The sequence below is a fragment of the Girardinichthys multiradiatus genome, chromosome 22, assembly GCF_021462225.1.
Source record: "Girardinichthys multiradiatus isolate DD_20200921_A chromosome 22, DD_fGirMul_XY1, whole genome shotgun sequence".
Classification (NCBI taxonomy): Eukaryota; Metazoa; Chordata; class Actinopteri; order Cyprinodontiformes; family Goodeidae; genus Girardinichthys; species Girardinichthys multiradiatus.
Window position 1 is genome coordinate 27,838,555 of NC_061814.1, and position 18,198 is coordinate 27,856,752.

The following is an 18,198-nucleotide window of genomic DNA, read 5'->3' on the forward strand; positions in this document are numbered from 1 at the left end:
AGCGCGGACGGCACATTATGATCAATCTTCTGTTTAAAATCACCCTTCAAGTAAAGTTTGTCTTAACTTTAAAAACATACAAACAAAGAACACAACCTGAGCACGTGTGCTGCAGATAGCCTTCTAGCACCAAGATAGCTGAGTTCAACACAAACAAAACCAAATTTCATAAAATGAAAACGTTTAGATCATTTCAATCTAAATATCTCTCTATTACTCTCTGCCCAAAACACTTAACTTCATGAACTGTGGTGAGGAATGTTGTCCAAGCGACGATGAAGTTTGAAGAAGGTATCCACAGTGAACAATGGTTAGCCACAGCTGACCTCCTTAGCTGTGGGGGGTTGAAGGTGCTCTGTGAACAAAGGGTTAGCTTCCCGCTAACCTCCAGCTGTGGATGAAGAACAGCTCGTTGTGTCCGCCAAACACAATGCACATTAACACGGTGGTGCGGTCTCTGCTGTACCTTCCTTCCAGACTGGGAGACCGCTCCGCTCGGCTTCATAGAGACCGCTTCTCTGTAGGGAACTTCTCTGGGACAATTTGCTTCTGCAGGCTTATCTTTGCATATGATCGATGATCGTATGACATCCTTGGATCCAGTTGAAGAGTTTATGTCTGTTTGCCAGCAAAGGGACATCAGCGCGCTTGTCTCCCCTATCCGGTCCCTTTCGAAGGCCGTGTGAAAGAAGGCGGATGTAGCAACAGTTGTGCTTTTATTTGGGAAGTGGCGTCACAGGAAGTCCGCAGTTATCCCGTTTCCTGGCTGTGCCGGAAGAAGGTTAATACACTTTATTTTGAAAGTTCCAGAAAAGTCTGTACCGGAGTTTAATGTTGTATCCATGGCTGTGGGTCCCAACAAGTATTACAGATAAATGTTTATTTAAATGACAAAACATCAAACTGTAAGGTTCGTTCGTTCGTTCGTCGTCTTCCGCTTATCCAGGACCGGGTCGCGGGGGCAGCAGACTCAGCAGAGACGCCCAGACGTCCCTCTCTCCAGACACCTCCTCCAGCTCCTCCAGGGGGAGCCCAAGGCGTTCCCAGGCCAGCCAAGAGACATAGTCCCTCCAGCGTGTCCTGGGCCGTCCCCTGGGCTTCCTCCCGGTGGGACGTGCCTGGAACACCTCCCGAGGAAGGCGTCCAGGAGGCATCCGGTATAGATGCCCGAGCCACCTCAACTGGCTCCTCTCAATGTGGAGGAGCAGCGGCTCTACTCCGAGCTCCTCCCGGATGGCCGAGCTCCTCACCCTATCTCTAAGGGAGTGCCCGGCCACCCTACGGAGGAAGCTCATTTCAGCCGCTTGTATCCGTGATCTCGTTCTTTCGGTCATGACCCAAAGTTCATGGCCATAGGTGAGGGTAGGAACGTAGACCGACCAGTAAATTGAGAGCTTTGCTTTTCGGCTCAGCTCTCTCTTCACCACAATGGACCGGCACAGCGCCCCCATTACTGTGGCAGCTGCACCGATCCGTCTGTCGATCTCCGACTCCATTCTTCCCTCACTCGTGAACAAGACCCCGAGATACTTAAACTCCTCCACTTGAGGCAGGAACTCCCCTCCAACCTGAAGAGGACAAGCCACCATTTTCCGGTCGAGTACCATGGCCTCGGACTTGGAGGAGCTGATCCTCATCCCAGCCGCTTCACACTCGGCTGCGAACCGCCACAGCGCATGCTGTAGGTCTTGGCTAGAGGGGGCCAGCAGGACCACGTCATCCGCAAAAAGAAGAGACGAAATCCACTGGTCCCCAAACCAGACCCCCTCCGGCCCTTGGCTGCGTCTAGAAATCCTGTCCATAAAAGTTATGAACAGGACCGGCGACAAAGGGCAGCCCTGCCGGAGTCCAACATGCACTGGGAACAGGTCCGACTTAGTGCCGGCAATGCGGACCAAACTTCTGCTCCGCTCGTACAGGGACCGGATCGCCCCTAATAAAGGGCCCCCGATTCCATACTCCTGGAGCAACCCCCACAGGGCATCACGAGGGACACAGTCGAATGCCTTCTCCAGGTCCACAAAACACATGTGAACCGGTTGGGCAAACTCCCATGAACCCTCAAGCACCCTGTAGAGGGTATAGAGCTGGTCCAGTGTTCCACGGCTGGGACGAAAACCACACTGTTCCTCCTGAAGCCGAGGTTCGACTATCGGTCGGACTCTCCTCTCCAATACCCTGGCGTAGGCCTTACCAGGGAGGCTGAGGAGTGTGATCCCCCTGTAGTTGGAACACACCCTCCGGTCCCCCTTCTTATAAAGGGGGACCACCACCCCAGTCTGCCAGTCCAGAGGCACTGTCCCCGACCGCCACGCAATGTTGAAGAGGCGTGTCAACCATGACAGCCCTACAACATCCAGACACTTGAGGTACTCAGGGCGGATCTCATCCACCCCCGAAGCCTTGCCACCGCGGAGCTTTTTAACCACCTTGGTGACTTCAGCCTGGGTGATGAAAGAGTCCAACCCCGAGTCCCCAGCCTCTGTTTCCACCACGGAATGCGTGATGGCAGGATTGAGGAGATCCTCGAAGTACTCCTTCCACCGCCCGATAATGTCCTCAGTCGAGGTCAGCAGTCTCCCGCCCCCACTATAAACAGTGTTGGCAAAGCACTGCTTCCCCCTCCTGAGGCGCCGGATGGTTTGCCAGAATCGCTTCGAGGCCAACCGGTAGTCCTTCTCCATGGCCTCACCGAACTCTTCCCAGGCCTGGGTTTTTGCCTCTGCCACAGCCGGGGCCGCAGCACGCTTGGCCTCACGGTACCCGTCAGCCGCCTCAGGAGTCCCACAAGCCAACCACAGCCGATAGGACTCCTTCTTCAGCTTAACTGCATCCCTTACTGCCGGTGTCCACCACCGGGTTCTGGGATTGCCGCCACGACAGGCACCGCAGACCTTACGGCCGCAGCTATGGGCAGCAGCATCGACAATAGATGCAGAGAACATGGTCCACTCGGACTCTATGTCTCCAACATCCCCCGGGATCTGGTCGAAGCTCTCCCGGAGGTGGGAGTTGAATACATCCCTGGCCGAGGGCTCCGCCAGGCGTTCCCAGCAGACCCTCACTATGCGCTTGGGCCTGCCGAGTCTGTCCGGCTTTCTCCTCCTCCAGCGGATCCAACTCACCACCAGGTGATGATCAGTGGACAGCTCAGCCCCTCTCTTCACCCGAGTATCCAAAACATGCGGCCGAAGGTCTGATGATACGACAACAAAGTCGATCATCGACCTCCTGCCTAGGGTGTCCTGGTGCCAAGTGCACTGATGGACACCCTTATGTTTGAACATGGTGTTCGTTATGGACAATCCGTGACTAGCACAGAAGTCCAATAACAAAACACCACTCGGATTCAGATCGGGGAGGCCATTCCTCCCGATCACGCCTCTCCAGGTGTCACTGTCGTTCCCCAGGTGGGCGTTGAAGTCCCCCAGCAGAATAATGGAGTCCCCGGGAGGGGCACTATCCAGCACCCCCGACAGGGACGCCAAGAAGGCAGGGTACTCTGCACTACCACTCGGCCCGTAGGCTGAAATGATAGTCAGAGACCTCTCCCCAACCCGAAGGCGCAGGGATACAACCCTCTCATCCACTGGGGTAAACCCCAACACGAGACGGCTGAGCTGGGTGGCAACAAGCAAACCCACACCAGCCCGCCGCCTCTCCCCGTGGGCCACTCCAGAGTAGAAGAGAGTCCAACCCCTCTCAAGGAGATGGGTTCCAGAGCCCACGCTGTGCGTGGAGGCGAGCCCGACTATTTCTAGTCGATATCTCTCGACCTCCTGCACAAGCTCAGGCTCCTTCCCCCCCAGCGAGGTGACATTCCACGTCCCTAGAGCCAGCCTAAGCATCCGGGGATCGGGCCGTTGAGGTCTCCACCTTCGTCCGCCACCCAATCCTCTTTGCACCGGTCCCTCACGGTTCCCCCTGCAGGTGGTGGGCCCACTGGGGGATGGCCTCGCGTCTCTCGTTCGGGCTTGGCCCGGCCGGGTCCCGCGAGGAGCAACCCGGCCACCAGGCGCTCTCCGACGAGTCCCGACCCCAGGCCTGGCTCCAGGGTGGGACCCCGGCTCCGCCGTACCGGGCGACGTCACGTGCCTCGATATTGTGTTTTTCATGAGGGGTTCTTGAACCATTCTTTGTCTGACCCATCACCTAGAACCTGTTTGCCATGGGAGACCCTACCAGGGGCATTTAGGCCCCAGACAACATAGCCTCTAGGATCATTTGAGCACTCAAACCCCTCCACCACGTTAAGGTGACGGTTCAAGGAGGGGAAAAACTGTAAGGTATCTTAGTTTAATGTTTTCTCTCTGGAGTTGTGACCCGGCAGTTGACCTGAATGTTTAGTCACCAAAATTAAAAAGAAGGTCCCAATGTTTATTGAACTTTGTGACAAACACATGCGGGTGAAACTGATGATCCAAACATTGTCTGTAGATTTGAGAAAAAAAGCTGTCGTCCTGACCGGGCCTGTTTTTGTTTTTCTTTACGAGTGATTGTTTTTGGGCGGGGTGCTGATGACACCAACGAGAAGAACAGGTTTGCTGCATGGCCACAAAGCAGGAATCCTAAAGCCTGATGCTGTTTTGAAGCCAACAGCTGATGAGACCAGAGAGGCCAATGAAGCTCTTTGTCATTCCCCTTTATTGTTCTTGCCATTATACAGAAATAACTGTTGTTTTTTTTTTTTTTCTAAAGTTGGCTTTTTCTGTGGTTGGGGTTTGATCTAATTTGATCTGTGATAATCCGGTTTTAGTGGAAAGGTTTTTAGAAACAAGAGACAAACTTGAGTGCTTCGCTTGATCTTATTAAACGGGTTTCAAAGATTTGTTTTTTGAAACCCGAAATTGAAATTAAAGGGGTGGAACCTAAACGGCTGGTCAAACATGGCACACAAGTTTGTTTACTTGATGAAACAATGGATTAGAGGCCGTTTAAACTCGCTTAAGATGTTTGAATACAAACAAAAAGTTTGACTTTTGGACTTATTTATTTCGCACACATTATTTCTGTATCTGGATATGATTCATGCATCTTGAGGAATACCAGTTGCAGATGTTGTTCAAGATCATATCTTCATGTATCTTTCTTCCATGGACTAAGTTTCTAGCTTCAGCTGAGAGGCAGCGGTGTTAAAAATTAAGCAGTTGGAGCAATTATTACATTTTGTTCAGATATTCATACTGAGGTTTTGACGTGAGTTGGTATGACAGACTCAGGGTATGAAAACCTTGAGGAAAATCTACCACAGTTTCACTGTATCCCAGTATTTACACAACATTTTACAATAGAAGTGTAATGTGACCAAATGGCTTTTATTTAAAACAGGAAAGCAACAATCATTCCTGCTGTTGCTAGAGTCCTTTAATGATCACATTCATAATAATGTATTATAACATCAATGTATTGTTCTTTTGATACATGTAGAATGAGTCGATATTGGCTTGTTAGCTAGTTGAGCTATGTGCTGTTGTAGGCCACGCCACTCGTAGCTTACCCTCAGTAGCTTATAAACACTGTTATTTTATTAAGTCTACCCGCCATGGCTGTCTGTGTTTTTTACGACCAGAAAATATTTCCCAAATTTTGTAAGTAAAAGGTGAAGGAGCCTTTTTTCAGCCAGCTGACAGGCAGTGTGGGGTAAGAGCAGCACTCATTTTCTGCTATGCTCCAAACGGCTGGAGAAACCCCCGGTCACTTCATTAAAAACTGCGAGAAAGGAAAACGGTTGCCGCTTTTAAGCCGGAACTTGTTAAAACCTCACCCTACCTTAACCGGCCCGTGCTTACTGATGGTGACGAGGGGCTCAAAGCATAGAAAAAAAAGCCTGACAAAAGGGAACTAAAGGGAAACAGCTGTCTAGTTTCCTCCCTGATTCTGAGTGTTGTAAAAGTAGAACAAGTTTGTGCATGAAATGATGGAACAGACCGTTTTAAAGAAAATAAAGACTTAAAGTTAAAAATAGCACAGAATGCAAAACAGAGTAAGAGACGGAGCAAAAGGCTTCATAGATCAGTCCTTATGGCTCTTTGGAACACCATGATACCTGCAAAGCCCGAAGGGGAACTTCATGAGTTCATTTCCTGCCAATACAATAAGGCTACCTGAAGCTGTGTTGTTAGCTACCTGCTGCACAGCCATTCAGGCAAGTTCCTGTTTGTTCTTGTCAGTGTGCAGAAATTAAAATGTGGGTTATATTAGTCAGTTCTTGCTTCAATTTTTCAACTTATGAAAACTGAGGTGGAGACTCAAAAGCCATGGAATAAAAGATTACAGGATAAACACGTGCTTCTTTGTTGCATCTAATGCGAACAATAGGAAAGAGCCATCATGATGTGAGACATCAAAATTGGAAATGGACCTATCAGTCCTTTTCTGGCCGATACTGATTTCCTTTTATTTATTTGAGGTGTTTAATTGGATTTTTTAAGGATTGTAGAAAAAAGAAAAGAAAAGGGCTTTTGACGAAGGCTGTATTTTTGAATTAAATAGTAAGTAAAACTGCATCAAACTACATTCAGCGGATTTGTGCATTCATATACCAAAATTAGCAGGAATTCTTAGTTTTCCTACATTTATGAAAAGAATGAAATCTGACTTTCAGTGTTTTAAATTGCGGACCATTGATCAAATATTTTGATGTTCCTAATCCTACTTAAGTGTGAAAAAGATGAAAAATGATTGCAAATTGTAAAGAAAAGTGTTTATTTTGCAGAAAACTCCATATGCACTGTCACAGTATGTCTGCTTGTGTAATTTTTCATTAATAAAAACTATTTTCTGACCCTTTAAAAAAAAATTGCAGAAAATTAAGCTAATTTATCCCATTAAAAATCCGACTTTTCCCCAGTTCAGAGTAGGAAAGCTTGGCTGTAATGTTACCACTGTACATGTATGGCATTGCTATCAAGTGTGACAGCAAAAAATAATCCGAAGCAGCTAAATGGGTTTGGCCATCACTGATTTTATCTGTTGCTGCTGTAGGTTGCAAACCGGCACAGCAAAATGTTAAGCCTGTGCAGTTTGCAATCTGATAAAAGTAGCCACATATTTATTATAGATATAGTAATAAGCATTTAAGGACATCGGTGAGTATCAGCAGATACTGAAATACATCAAAACTCTATCCAGCAGTTGTACAAAATAAGACCTCAGTTAAGTGGACATGGAAAATTGTTGATCGGCTTCTTTAAACTTCTTTTTTTTTAATCAGTTTTCTTTAATAAACATTATAAAAACCGTTTTATCATGATGCCAGGCGGCTTTTTTTTTTAAATCTAGCGTTTTTTTCCACCATAAAATAATCTTGTATACTCTTTCTGCTCAATTTCTTCATTTTCAATAAATGAGTAGCAGAAATGATCTGATTCATAAATGGTTTGATGACATAATTTAAGAGTTTACGTGACACCTTAACATTTATGGTACTTTGCATGATCCCCTAATCTTTCCCTCCCCATTCCCAGTCACCTCCCTTTAGTCTACCTGGTCCATGGACCTGGCAGTATTGAGTATGTATGGGGAGTGTGAGCGAGTGTACGACATCCATTGTGGTGTGTCTTTATGTTGGGTGTGAGTGTTTTTATGTGTATGCATAAGGTTGGGAATGTGTGGTTGTGACTGTGTGTCTCTGTTTTTGAATGAGGGCTGCTCCCTCTCCTGGATCAGCTTACACACCCCATAAAAATGTGGGGCCTATTTCCTCCCCGCCACACTCCCTGCCGGTAGCTGGCGCCTCTGTCCGTGGGTGTATTGGTGGTTCTTGATGTCCGGGCCTGGGTGCTTTGGTGTGTGCCGGCTCACTCCTGGTGGCTGCTTGCCGGATCTCGGGTCTCTAGGTGAATGGCTGGATCTACTGGCTGGGTATTAGGGGTGGGCATATATCCTGAAAAATTTCTTGATCATGATAAAAATTTTGTAGTTAATGTGTGCAGTATTTGTGGCGCTAGGATTGTTTTGACATGCACTCACAGCCACCCAGTTACCTAAAAATGGCTGAAGTTTCTAAATAGTTTTTTTTTTATCATCACTTTAATTGTTATCACAGTAGTACCACAAAATATTGTAATTAAAGTTTATCACCCCTACTTAGCATTGTCTACTTGTCTCTTATAGTTCGGTGTTAAAAACTATTATTGGTACATAAGAGCCAAAGTATTTTTTCACTGTTTCACTGATTATACATTGTTTGTTTTTCCAGCCATTTTTCCAGCTGCTGAAACTTCGGAAACTAACCCTGAGTGACAATGAGATCCAAAGACTTCCGACAGAAATCGGCAACTTTATAGAGCTGGTTGAACTGGATCTTTCTCGAAACGGTAAAAGATGGAAAACACCTGTGCAGCATGACAGTTACCTAGAATATTCTGCACATACAGCTATGTTTCTGTGTTTATTTTTTCTTGTTCTTTTTAACTGCCTGAACATCCTGCATTGAGCAACAGTTCAAAATTCAGCAAATGAATCAACTTTGACAGGTTTACTCCTCACTTGTGAAGCTGATGTAACCGGGGAGGGTAAAGACAAAGAGTGGTTTCCATTTGCCCGGCGAGCCATGGTTGGAATTCAGGCTGTAGAGCTACATTCTGAGAGGCAACTAAATTCAAATTTGTACTTCTTTTATTTTCTTGGTTTAAGGGAAAAAATTATTTTCATTTCTAATACAAGATTGTTTGCTATTGTCAGTCAGTCATTTTGTACCGCTTATTCCATAGTGGGTTGCGGGGGAGCTGGTGCCCATCTCCAGCAGTCTATGGGCGAGAGGCAGGGTACACCCTGGACAGGTCGCCAGTCCATCACAGGGCAACACACAAACAACCATGCACACACTCGTTCACACACCTAAGGACAATTTAGAGTGACCAATTAACCTAACAGGCATGTCTTTGGACTGTGGGAGGAAGCCACAGTACCCGGTGAGAACCCACGCATGCACGGGGAGAACATGCAAACTCCATGCAGAAAGACCCCCAGACGGGAATCGAACCCAGGACCTTCTTGCTGCAAGGCAACAGTGCTACCAACTGCACCACCGTGCAGCCATTTCTACATGTTGAAGCCAAAAACCTCAATATCTTCCAACAGGATTTCTTTTCAAAAATGGAAAGAGTATGGATCAACTGCAAACCTCCCAGGAAAAAGCTGTCCACCTGGATGATTTAGACGCATCTTTACTCCAACTCAGCTTATTCAAATGGCTGAATTACACCAAGCTCTGTAGAGGCCCACCTGAATAATTTGAATTAGGTGGACTAAAACAAGCAGGACTACTTTTAATCAATTCAATTCAATGTTTAAATGTCCCAGTCAAAGTCCATACTTAAGTTCAATGAAGAATATGTGGCAAAACAACAGGCAAAGAGTCTGTAGATTTGCAGCAAATTGCAGCAAAAAGTGTTTCTACAAAGTGATCAATGGGGCAGAAAACGGATGCGTCACACAATCTTCAATTATTGACTTGTAAAAAATGTTGCATCATTTTCCTGCCAGGTCACATTTAAATATTGCCTTGTGTTGAACTATTTCATAAAATCCCAATAAAATACATTGAAGTTTAAATTTTTAATGTGAGAAAATGTAAGCAAGTTCAAGAGGTAAGAATTATTTTTGCATTGCCCCATATTTAAACCCACTTTGGTAGAGGTGGAACATGAGATTGAAATGTTGTGCAGACGTTGGAAGAAAACAAATCATGGTGTGGAAAATCTTCCAGCTAATTAGGTTAATGGACATCGTTGGGTGTAAATAGGATCCTATCCTGGGTAGGAAAGAAGGTTCAAAACATTAAGAGATGAATGCATGATGTCCTTATGTTAAAAATCATATGGGTATTTTTAATCATCTACTTTATGTGACTTGAATCAAAGATTCCATGGGAGACCGTGTGCACATCTACAGATAAGGTTAAAAATCAGTAATGAACTGCAGTGATGCTAATGCAGCTGGGATCTGCGACGACGCAGGGAGTAGTGCACATGGTGACAGATCCATAGATGTGTCTGTTTGACCCCCTCACTGACCTCATCTGAGATGACCTGTTTGGTTCTCCAGTGCAAAACATTTTCTCTTATTCCCTTGAGTTTTTTTTCCATCTCTGTAAAAGGTACTTCCAGAATTTAGGTATTAACAGCAGCCTCACCAGTTTGTGTCTGTTCCTGGTTATTTTTGTTTGTACTCTGCTACTTCATTAATGAGAGAAGGAAGGATGGAAGATGCATTTTAGTTTGAACCAGAATGGTTCATATGGACTTGAAACGAAGCGAATGTGTGTGTGCTCACTCAGCACAGATACATTGAAATGACTTGTCTCCGATGTGCATCACACTGGTGGCCCCATGATTTTTGGTGAATTAATGTGTTAATTCATTTGAAAATCTTTGTTTTCTTTTTTTGTTTGCTTTTACGCGTCACTGTTTTTGAAAACACTTTATATTGGTCTATTGACATAAATGTTTGCTTTGTCTTTCAATCAGATATTCAAGAAATTCCAGAGAGCATTTCCAACTGCAAATCCCTCCAAGTGGCAGATTTCAGTGGAAATCCACTAATGAGGTAAATAACAGATTTGAATTCTAGAGCTCAGTTAATTTAACAACAAAGGTTTGAGTTAATTTTTCACAGATAGTGAATAACATTAATACATGTTGCCTTTTTCCATAGGTTTTCATTAACTGTTCTTTTTGCCATTAGAAACATTTATGAGTCTAACAGTTTGCAGGTTGTGCACTGTTGTTTTTTTCAGTTGAGATCAGGTCTAATTTACACCTCAGCATGAGCAGCGCAACATGCCTTTACAGTGTGGTGTTTAGGAAGCTGCAGTGATTGGAAGCAGTTCAATAGTTTTCACATTTAACCCCATCAGCCCTTTTTTTTACAGTAGTAACCCAATATTCCACATGTGCATTATTCCAGCACTAATGTCCAAGTTGCAACTCTGGGCTCATTGGGATTTGAAGTCATTTGTCCATTAGTCTTAAATTGACAGAAAAAGGTTCAGTTGGTAGAAAGAAAGTCATTATAAAGACCTGATAGGCTTTTCCGAGTCAATATCTATTTCGGGTTTTCTTTAAGGTCTGACCTGCCGATTTGCGTTCTGACCAACTCTTCTTCTTTTTCTCTAGATTGTGCCTAATTGTGTTCATTAAAGCAAGTTGTTTTTTATTTTTTATTTTAGTAAACATGCCCTGTAAAAAATAAGACTGTTAAGACCTATGAACCGTATCTGATTTTGAGCTTGATATGGTTGGACTAGGATGTTTGTAAGTTTCCGGCTCAGTCCGGTTCAGTCACTCACAAGTTAGTACCCGTTTCATGCCCAGATGTTGCCATTATGCCCTTTTCCTACATTCATTGAACCCATTTAAATAAACTATTTAGTAGCTATCTACTTAACAATCATGTATCAGTTTATTTCTTTTGTTAGATTTAGTATTTTGATAAATTATGGAAACACAGAAATTCTCAAATCTCATGTCCAACTTTGTGTTCCTCTGGGTGACCTCCTTCTGCTAGATGTTATTTATTGGAGTGACATAATCACATTTCCTGACAGTGCACTATGAGCAGCTTTTAGAAGATTTCTTTAAATCATTGTATGGTTGTTGGGAAACCTCCTGTGGCAGACGGCTTGTTTTTATACCCTGAAAAGTCAGAAAAATACAAAAATGGCAAAAAATGGACGAAATGACTAGCACCTTTTGTGTTACTTTAATTCTTAATGATGTTTAGGGTCAAACTGTTACAAATATACAGTGGTCCTTTGAAGCTGGAGGCCAATAGGGTGCGAAGGGCAATTAGTTTTGAATTACTGCAATGATAAAATAAACAAAATGCATCTAAAAAGCTTTAAATTGCTTTGAGTAGAAGAAGATGATTGTGATTGAGACAGTTAAAATTAACCTTTCTAAACAACAACCTGAGTAAAATGATGTAATTTGCTGTAAATTCCTAAACAACCTGCCTAACTTGAGAGGCGTCTTCTCTTGTCTTTCCCCTTTTGTAGATGGGCACAGAGAAACCTTTGTGTAATTACATGTTTTTAATCCGGGAAAAGGGAAAGTCATTTGGATTGTTTATTAAAACTTCCTGGACACACATCATTATAAAGTAAAGTAAAAACAAAAAAATGTTTTAGCTTAATTTGTTTAACAGAAATAATTAGGGGTACCAATGCTTTTTTTTTTTTTTAAACAATTATGACCAAATGTGGGTTTTTTTTCCCCTTCTGAAAAAATGTACTCCAGTTTAAGCATAGATTTATCTATTTGTGCTGTATTGGATGCTGCTACTGTAAAAAGCATGAATTTATTTTAGGGCCTTTACAGGGGGTGGCCTTATTTGTGTAAAAGTTATATCTAAGCCACTCAAAGTAACTGAAGCAAGCTCAGGATGACCCAACAACTGATAAATGTGTATCTTATAATTATCTGCAGTGTTGAATTATGTTTGTATCTGTAAATGTATCGGGCTTCTCAAACTGTGCTGCCGTTCTCTCTTATGGTTTTTTTCCAGGTTACCTGATCGCTTTGCGCAGCTCCAAAATCTAACATGCCTGTCCATCAATGATATTTCACTGCAGGATCTTCCAGAAAACATCGGAAGGTAAATAGATGCACTCAAAAATAGAAGAGCTAAAGTTGTTTAATGAAGGCATGAAGGATGCTATTTGATGTTAACTTCATTTGTGTTTTTGCTAGCAAATCCCAACCAGGATGTACTTTGTAATATGGCTTTGCAACCAAAAGAACTAAAAATAAAATGCATTACTGCCTTTTAAAATGTAGCAGCCTTTCTTTTTGTGATTGATTCTTTGTTAGCTTTGAACCTGGCATATAATTGTTTCTGCTTTTTTAAATCCACTGGACTTTAAACCTCCCACACTTTCTTGGTTTTTCTTGCAGAAAGACATAACTATGTTCCTTCCAGATCATAACAAAACCTCCAACAGCTGAATGTTAAGGAGTAAATCACGTCAGAAATGGGAACAAACACAGCGTGTCTGTCTTTTATTGTCTCGATTTGTTCCCCAAACAACCACATTACTGCTTCCAGACACATTAGTCACTGTCCGTTACTGGGGTGCATTGTCTTTGTTCATAGTTAGTCCCTAGTATTGAATGACATGTCTGCCAATATTCCTGCCCCTGTAAGCTCTCCTTTATTATAGAGTTCAGCTGTAAGTGAATTTAATAACAAAGCTATTTATTTTTGGATCCAGGGGGCCACAGAGGATGTTTTTGAAAGAGGTCTGGAATGCAAGGATGAGCTGGATTTGAACCTAACAGGGGAAGGATTTACAGAGATGCAGTTGATGCAGATACACAGATTGTATTAATTTTCAGTAGGGTTGAGGTCAGAGCTCATCCTAGAAGCTTAGTGGGCCTCTGTATCATCGTCCTTCATGTCTAGCTCCTTTGCTGACATTTAACATTTTGTCTGTTTGCATAACTTTGTACATAGTTGAAGGAAACTGGGACGTAACGCTACCCTTAGAAAACCGTTGATGCCTTTGTTCTTGGAATGGTCCATGATATGGATCAATTTTGTGTGAAATAAAGGGGAATATTGACTCTGTATGGTATTGGTTAACACACGTGGGTAGAAAAATAGATTCTATCATGTGTTTAAGGTTAGTATTTAAGGCAGCTGAGACTAGAACAACTTTCTGGATGGATTTTGTTATTGATAAATTAAGGTACTATTAAGATCTGGAATTGCCCTGATGTCAACCATACTTGAAATTTTAAGAACTGTGCTTTAGAAGCCAAGAAATCCACCAATTTAAATGAGCCGTACCATTACTGACGTGAGAAGTGGTTTAATATCCAGTCAGAATTAAGACAGAAGCTGTTTATAGATGCAGCTTAATGTTCTTTTTAGAGATGAGATTTAATGTCATTTGAAGGAGGCCCAATCTTATGGATCCATTCCTGTCTGAGAGCTGTTTGAACATCTGGCTCATTTTTATGTCTTAAGATGATTGACTTATATTAGTTATTTTTCTTGTCAAAAGCGCTTCTAGTGTTGGTCGTCATTAGCCAGTTCGTAAATGTTAAACTCTACTCTAACAGTGTGTGTGTGTGTGTGTGTGTGTGTGTGTGTGTGTTTGAGTTTGAGTCTGTATGTGTAATGTTGAACCTGTGTGAATTAGAAAAAATCATCAAGTTCCATCTTTTCTTCCACTTCTTGTTTTTAAGAAATATTGAAGTTGTATGTTGGAAAAAAAAAAATGATAAATGCATCATTTGAAACCCCATTTTAATATAATATTCAAGTAGATGTTTAATGAATTTAAATCACTGACAGCACTGTATATTTCACAGTGATTTAGTAAGATGATTGCTAATTTTATTGATCACATCCCTGGCTTGTGGATTTCATACTAAAATATTCTGGCTATAAATAAGTCCATATGTTCAAGGATTATGGATTGCCATGATACAAAAACGAGAGCACTGCTGATACTTTCATCCTTTTGTATTATTTTGTGACATGCTCAGCATCACATTCAGTGGCTCAAAACAGGAATAAAATCCCAACTCTCAAAATAGTTTCACCAAACTAGGTGGGGATTTAGTCTTTTTTGGATTAAGCGTAGCACTCTGAAAGTCTCATTTGTGTATTATTGTTTGCTTTGTATCAACCGTGTAATTTTTCTTGCACATCTACAACTACTTTGAATTAATTTTCTGCCTTGAAATCAGCAATGGAAACAACATAAATGCAGCAACCGTGTGCAAATTGTCTCCCTCCTCTGCCTATTCCCCAAACATCCTGTCCTGCATTTATCTATTCTAATGCTTTGAGTGGTATGCCTGCTTTCTGTCAAAGGGAGAAGGAAATGAAAAGCAGAACACAGTTGGCTTAAAGGGCTGCAGGTTTCCAGAATAGATAAGATAAATGAACGAGGGGTTAAAGGCCACCTGTAGTTTATCTCTGGGATGGAAGTGTTTTAAAAAAAAATTTATTTCTATAATTATTTTGCCCTGTCAAGAAATCTGTTCGGTAGCTTAGTGATCTGCTGTGGCCAGAAAGAATATAAATAAATAAAACGGTGACGAAAAGCAAGATTAATTGGCCGTTGTATTTCATGTGGTCTCAGCTGAGGGTCACGCTGTCGTTCATGAGGTATTTTATATGGTTCAATTTAAGATCCAGTGTGAACATGTAAGGTTGTGTTAACCTCTTTTCCTCAGCCTCTATGAGAAACATTTATTTACTGAATGTTGACTGTAACTGCACAGACCTCAAGGTTTATGTTACAATCACAACATTACATTTATTTTATTGGTTTGTTATTTAATAGGCCAAATCAAGTTTGTGCAAAAGTCAATGTTGAAGGACATTTTTTACATTTTGTGTTGGTCTGTCACAAAAAATCCTAATAAAATACATCAATATTTAACATATCAATGTTTTTAACCATGTTAACCTTTCCCCAATGAATTTCACAGATTCATTCCTAACTAAAACATTTCGGTTTTCCTCCAGTACTTTCTAAATTTTGTCAAGCCTGTAATCAACAAGGTAGACAAATAAAATCAGGTTTTATTTGGGTACATGTTGACACAAACACACTTTACTACCATAAGATACCGCTTGTACTTTGCTCTGTCTTAGATGCTTAAGCATTTCGCTCTATAACTTACAGTATACAGCGCTTGTTTATGCTGCTGCAATTTTGCAGCTTGCGATAAGACCGACACACCTCCAAAGTACTTCCTGTTGGCTGTTATCTGATGGCAAGGCCATAGGGCTAATTTTCGTTTGCTTTCATAAACTCCTTGATTTCCAGACATAATCATCCTCCTGTCTGTTTCTGATTGCAGCCTCTCTCATTTGGTATCGCTAGAGCTCAGAGAAAATTCCCTGACATTTCTGCCAGAGTAAGTATTAAATCTACATGCATACTTTCTAATTTGTGTATCCGTGTGTGTGGATTTTAAAGTATTTGTCACCCACAGGTCCTTTTCACAGCTTCACAAACTTGAAGAACTTGACCTCGGTAATAATGGACTCCATAGTTTGGTGAGTTTTTTTGTTTGTTTTTCGGAGATTTTGATTCTTGAGAAAAATGCTAGACTGTCACAAATAAAAGTCCTCCCATTTCCTTATTCTTGTCGCATCCGGGCAGATTAGCATCCCTTGAGAACAGATTGCACATTTTATCATGCAGATGGTAGGATGGCCGTCTGTTTTAAGCCTCGGTTTGAAGTTGTAATCTTATGTGAATGGCTTAACCTCAGACACTGAATGATTTTAAAGATAGAAAGAGCAAAGTCATGCTAACGATGGCAAAAAGTTTTTGTTTTAATTTCTAAAACTAATAAATGGGACTGATTAATGATCGTCTTAGGTCTATCTTTTTAACCACAGCACAAACGTAAATAATCAAAAATAAATAAAATATGAATTTGGACAAAGTAATGGCAAAAATACATATAGTTTTTTTAAATATCACTGAGCTGGATTGTGAAAACGCTCCTCTCTACCATATATGGACAATAGCACTGCGAGATAGGGGAAAAACTTCTTTGCTAGTGTAATGTGATCCATGAAGGGGTTGTGATTTATTAGCTTTTTCATTAGTATCCACCAAAACCAGAATTTTCATTTTTTTTTGCTTGTTTTTTTGTTTTTGTCTGAAACATGCCAAAAGCTTTGAGCTGCTCAGGTACATGAAATCACACGACATGGTAAAAGAAGGTGTGAATATAAAGGGACCGGGTTTGTGGGTATCAAAACAGATAAACAGATAAAAACACCCAACTGATGAGGAAACCTGTCAATCGAAAGAGATAGAAACCTTCTAAATGTCCACTGTGGATGGAAGGACCAATCCCAGACAATCCCGTGCTGAACAGTTTTCCCGTACAACTTTTTTCTTAATTGGAAGTGAGATTTGTCTGGGCATTGTGGGAGAGAGAGAGAGAGAGAGAGGAAAAGCGTGGGACGCAGGTTGTTGTTCTCTTCATCACTCCCTGTGAAATCAGTAGAAATGTTCATGATATTATGAATGACCTCTGCGGAAATTCCCCTCCTCACTGCTTTTTGCAGCGGCTCTCTTTACTTCTTGGCTCAAGCCTTTAATAATTATAACATTGAACTCTGTTTCCGTGTCTCTTTCTCTTGCTATTCTGTTTTTTCTACACCCATAGCCTGAGTCAATTGGCTGCCTTATCAGCCTGAAGAACCTGTGGCTGGATGGAAACCTCTTGACCGCCATACCTGCTGTAAGTCATTCAGTCATTATCTGCACCTCAGATTCTTCTACTGGATCTTTGTCCATTAAACTTTTTTCATATTGTTCTGTTATTGGTTTACTAAATTCTATCCGACTATAAATGAAGTAGAAATAACGAATAACAATGTTAAGAGTGTTTTTTGTTCTCCACATTAATAATGTCCCAAATATCCAGTTTCAATATGAAAAATACTGCAGCCCAGAACAACGTTTCCTGCTTTTATTATTTGTCATGATTTTGTTTAACCAGAAGAAATATATCTTGATATAGTGAGAAAAGGTAAGTTATTTCATGATAACGTGACTACCTCAGTGAGAGCCTTTATCTTCAAATTGAGAAAACATGGAACAGTTGTGAGCCTCCCTAGGAGCGACTGTTCTACCAAAATTACTCCAAGAGAGCATTAACAACTCATCCAGGAAGTCACAAAAGAAACCAGAAGAAAATCTTAAGCAATACAGGCCTCACTTGTCTCAGTTAAGGTCGAGGTTCAGGATTCAACAATAAGAAGGAGACTGGGAGAAACAGGGGGAGAGCTACAAAGCCAAGATCACTGCTGACCTAAACAACGCAAAGGTCAATCTCACATCCCTCCCAAAAAACATTTGGAGAATCCTTAAGACCTGTGAAAATATGCTGGTGACTGATGCCACAGAGGTGGAATTTTTTTAAATTTCAGAAGAACAATTCATGCCGACAGTGAAACATGGTGGTGGTGTTCTGATGGTCTGGGGCTGCTTTGCCTCTCGAGGGTCTGTAGAACTTGCAGTAATTGATAAAACCATGGCAGGGATGTCTGGCCATGAGTTGCTCTTATAAACTTAAGTGCAGTAGGAAATCGATCCAAAGCACACCAGCAAGACCAGCTATGAGGCTAAAAAAAAACCCATCAAAGCGAAGGTTTTGCAGTGACCTAGTCAAAATCTGGACTTAAATCTTATTGGGATGATGTGTC

The 18,198-nt window shown here is 42.1% G+C and overlaps 1 protein-coding gene across 1 annotated transcript in view; it reads left to right on the forward strand.

Annotated features, from left to right (window-relative positions):
* Positions 1-18,198, forward strand: part of lrrc1 (leucine rich repeat containing 1) — a 38,935-nt gene that overhangs the window by 8,362 nt on the left and 12,375 nt on the right. The window contains exons 2-7 of the mRNA XM_047352521.1: positions 8,201-8,318; positions 10,473-10,551; positions 12,511-12,600; positions 15,828-15,884; positions 15,963-16,026; positions 17,157-17,231. Of these exons, the coding sequence (XP_047208477.1) occupies positions 8,201-8,318; positions 10,473-10,551; positions 12,511-12,600; positions 15,828-15,884; positions 15,963-16,026; positions 17,157-17,231 (483 nt within the window). The remainder of the gene's footprint in view (positions 1-8,200; positions 8,319-10,472; positions 10,552-12,510; positions 12,601-15,827; positions 15,885-15,962; positions 16,027-17,156; positions 17,232-18,198) is intronic.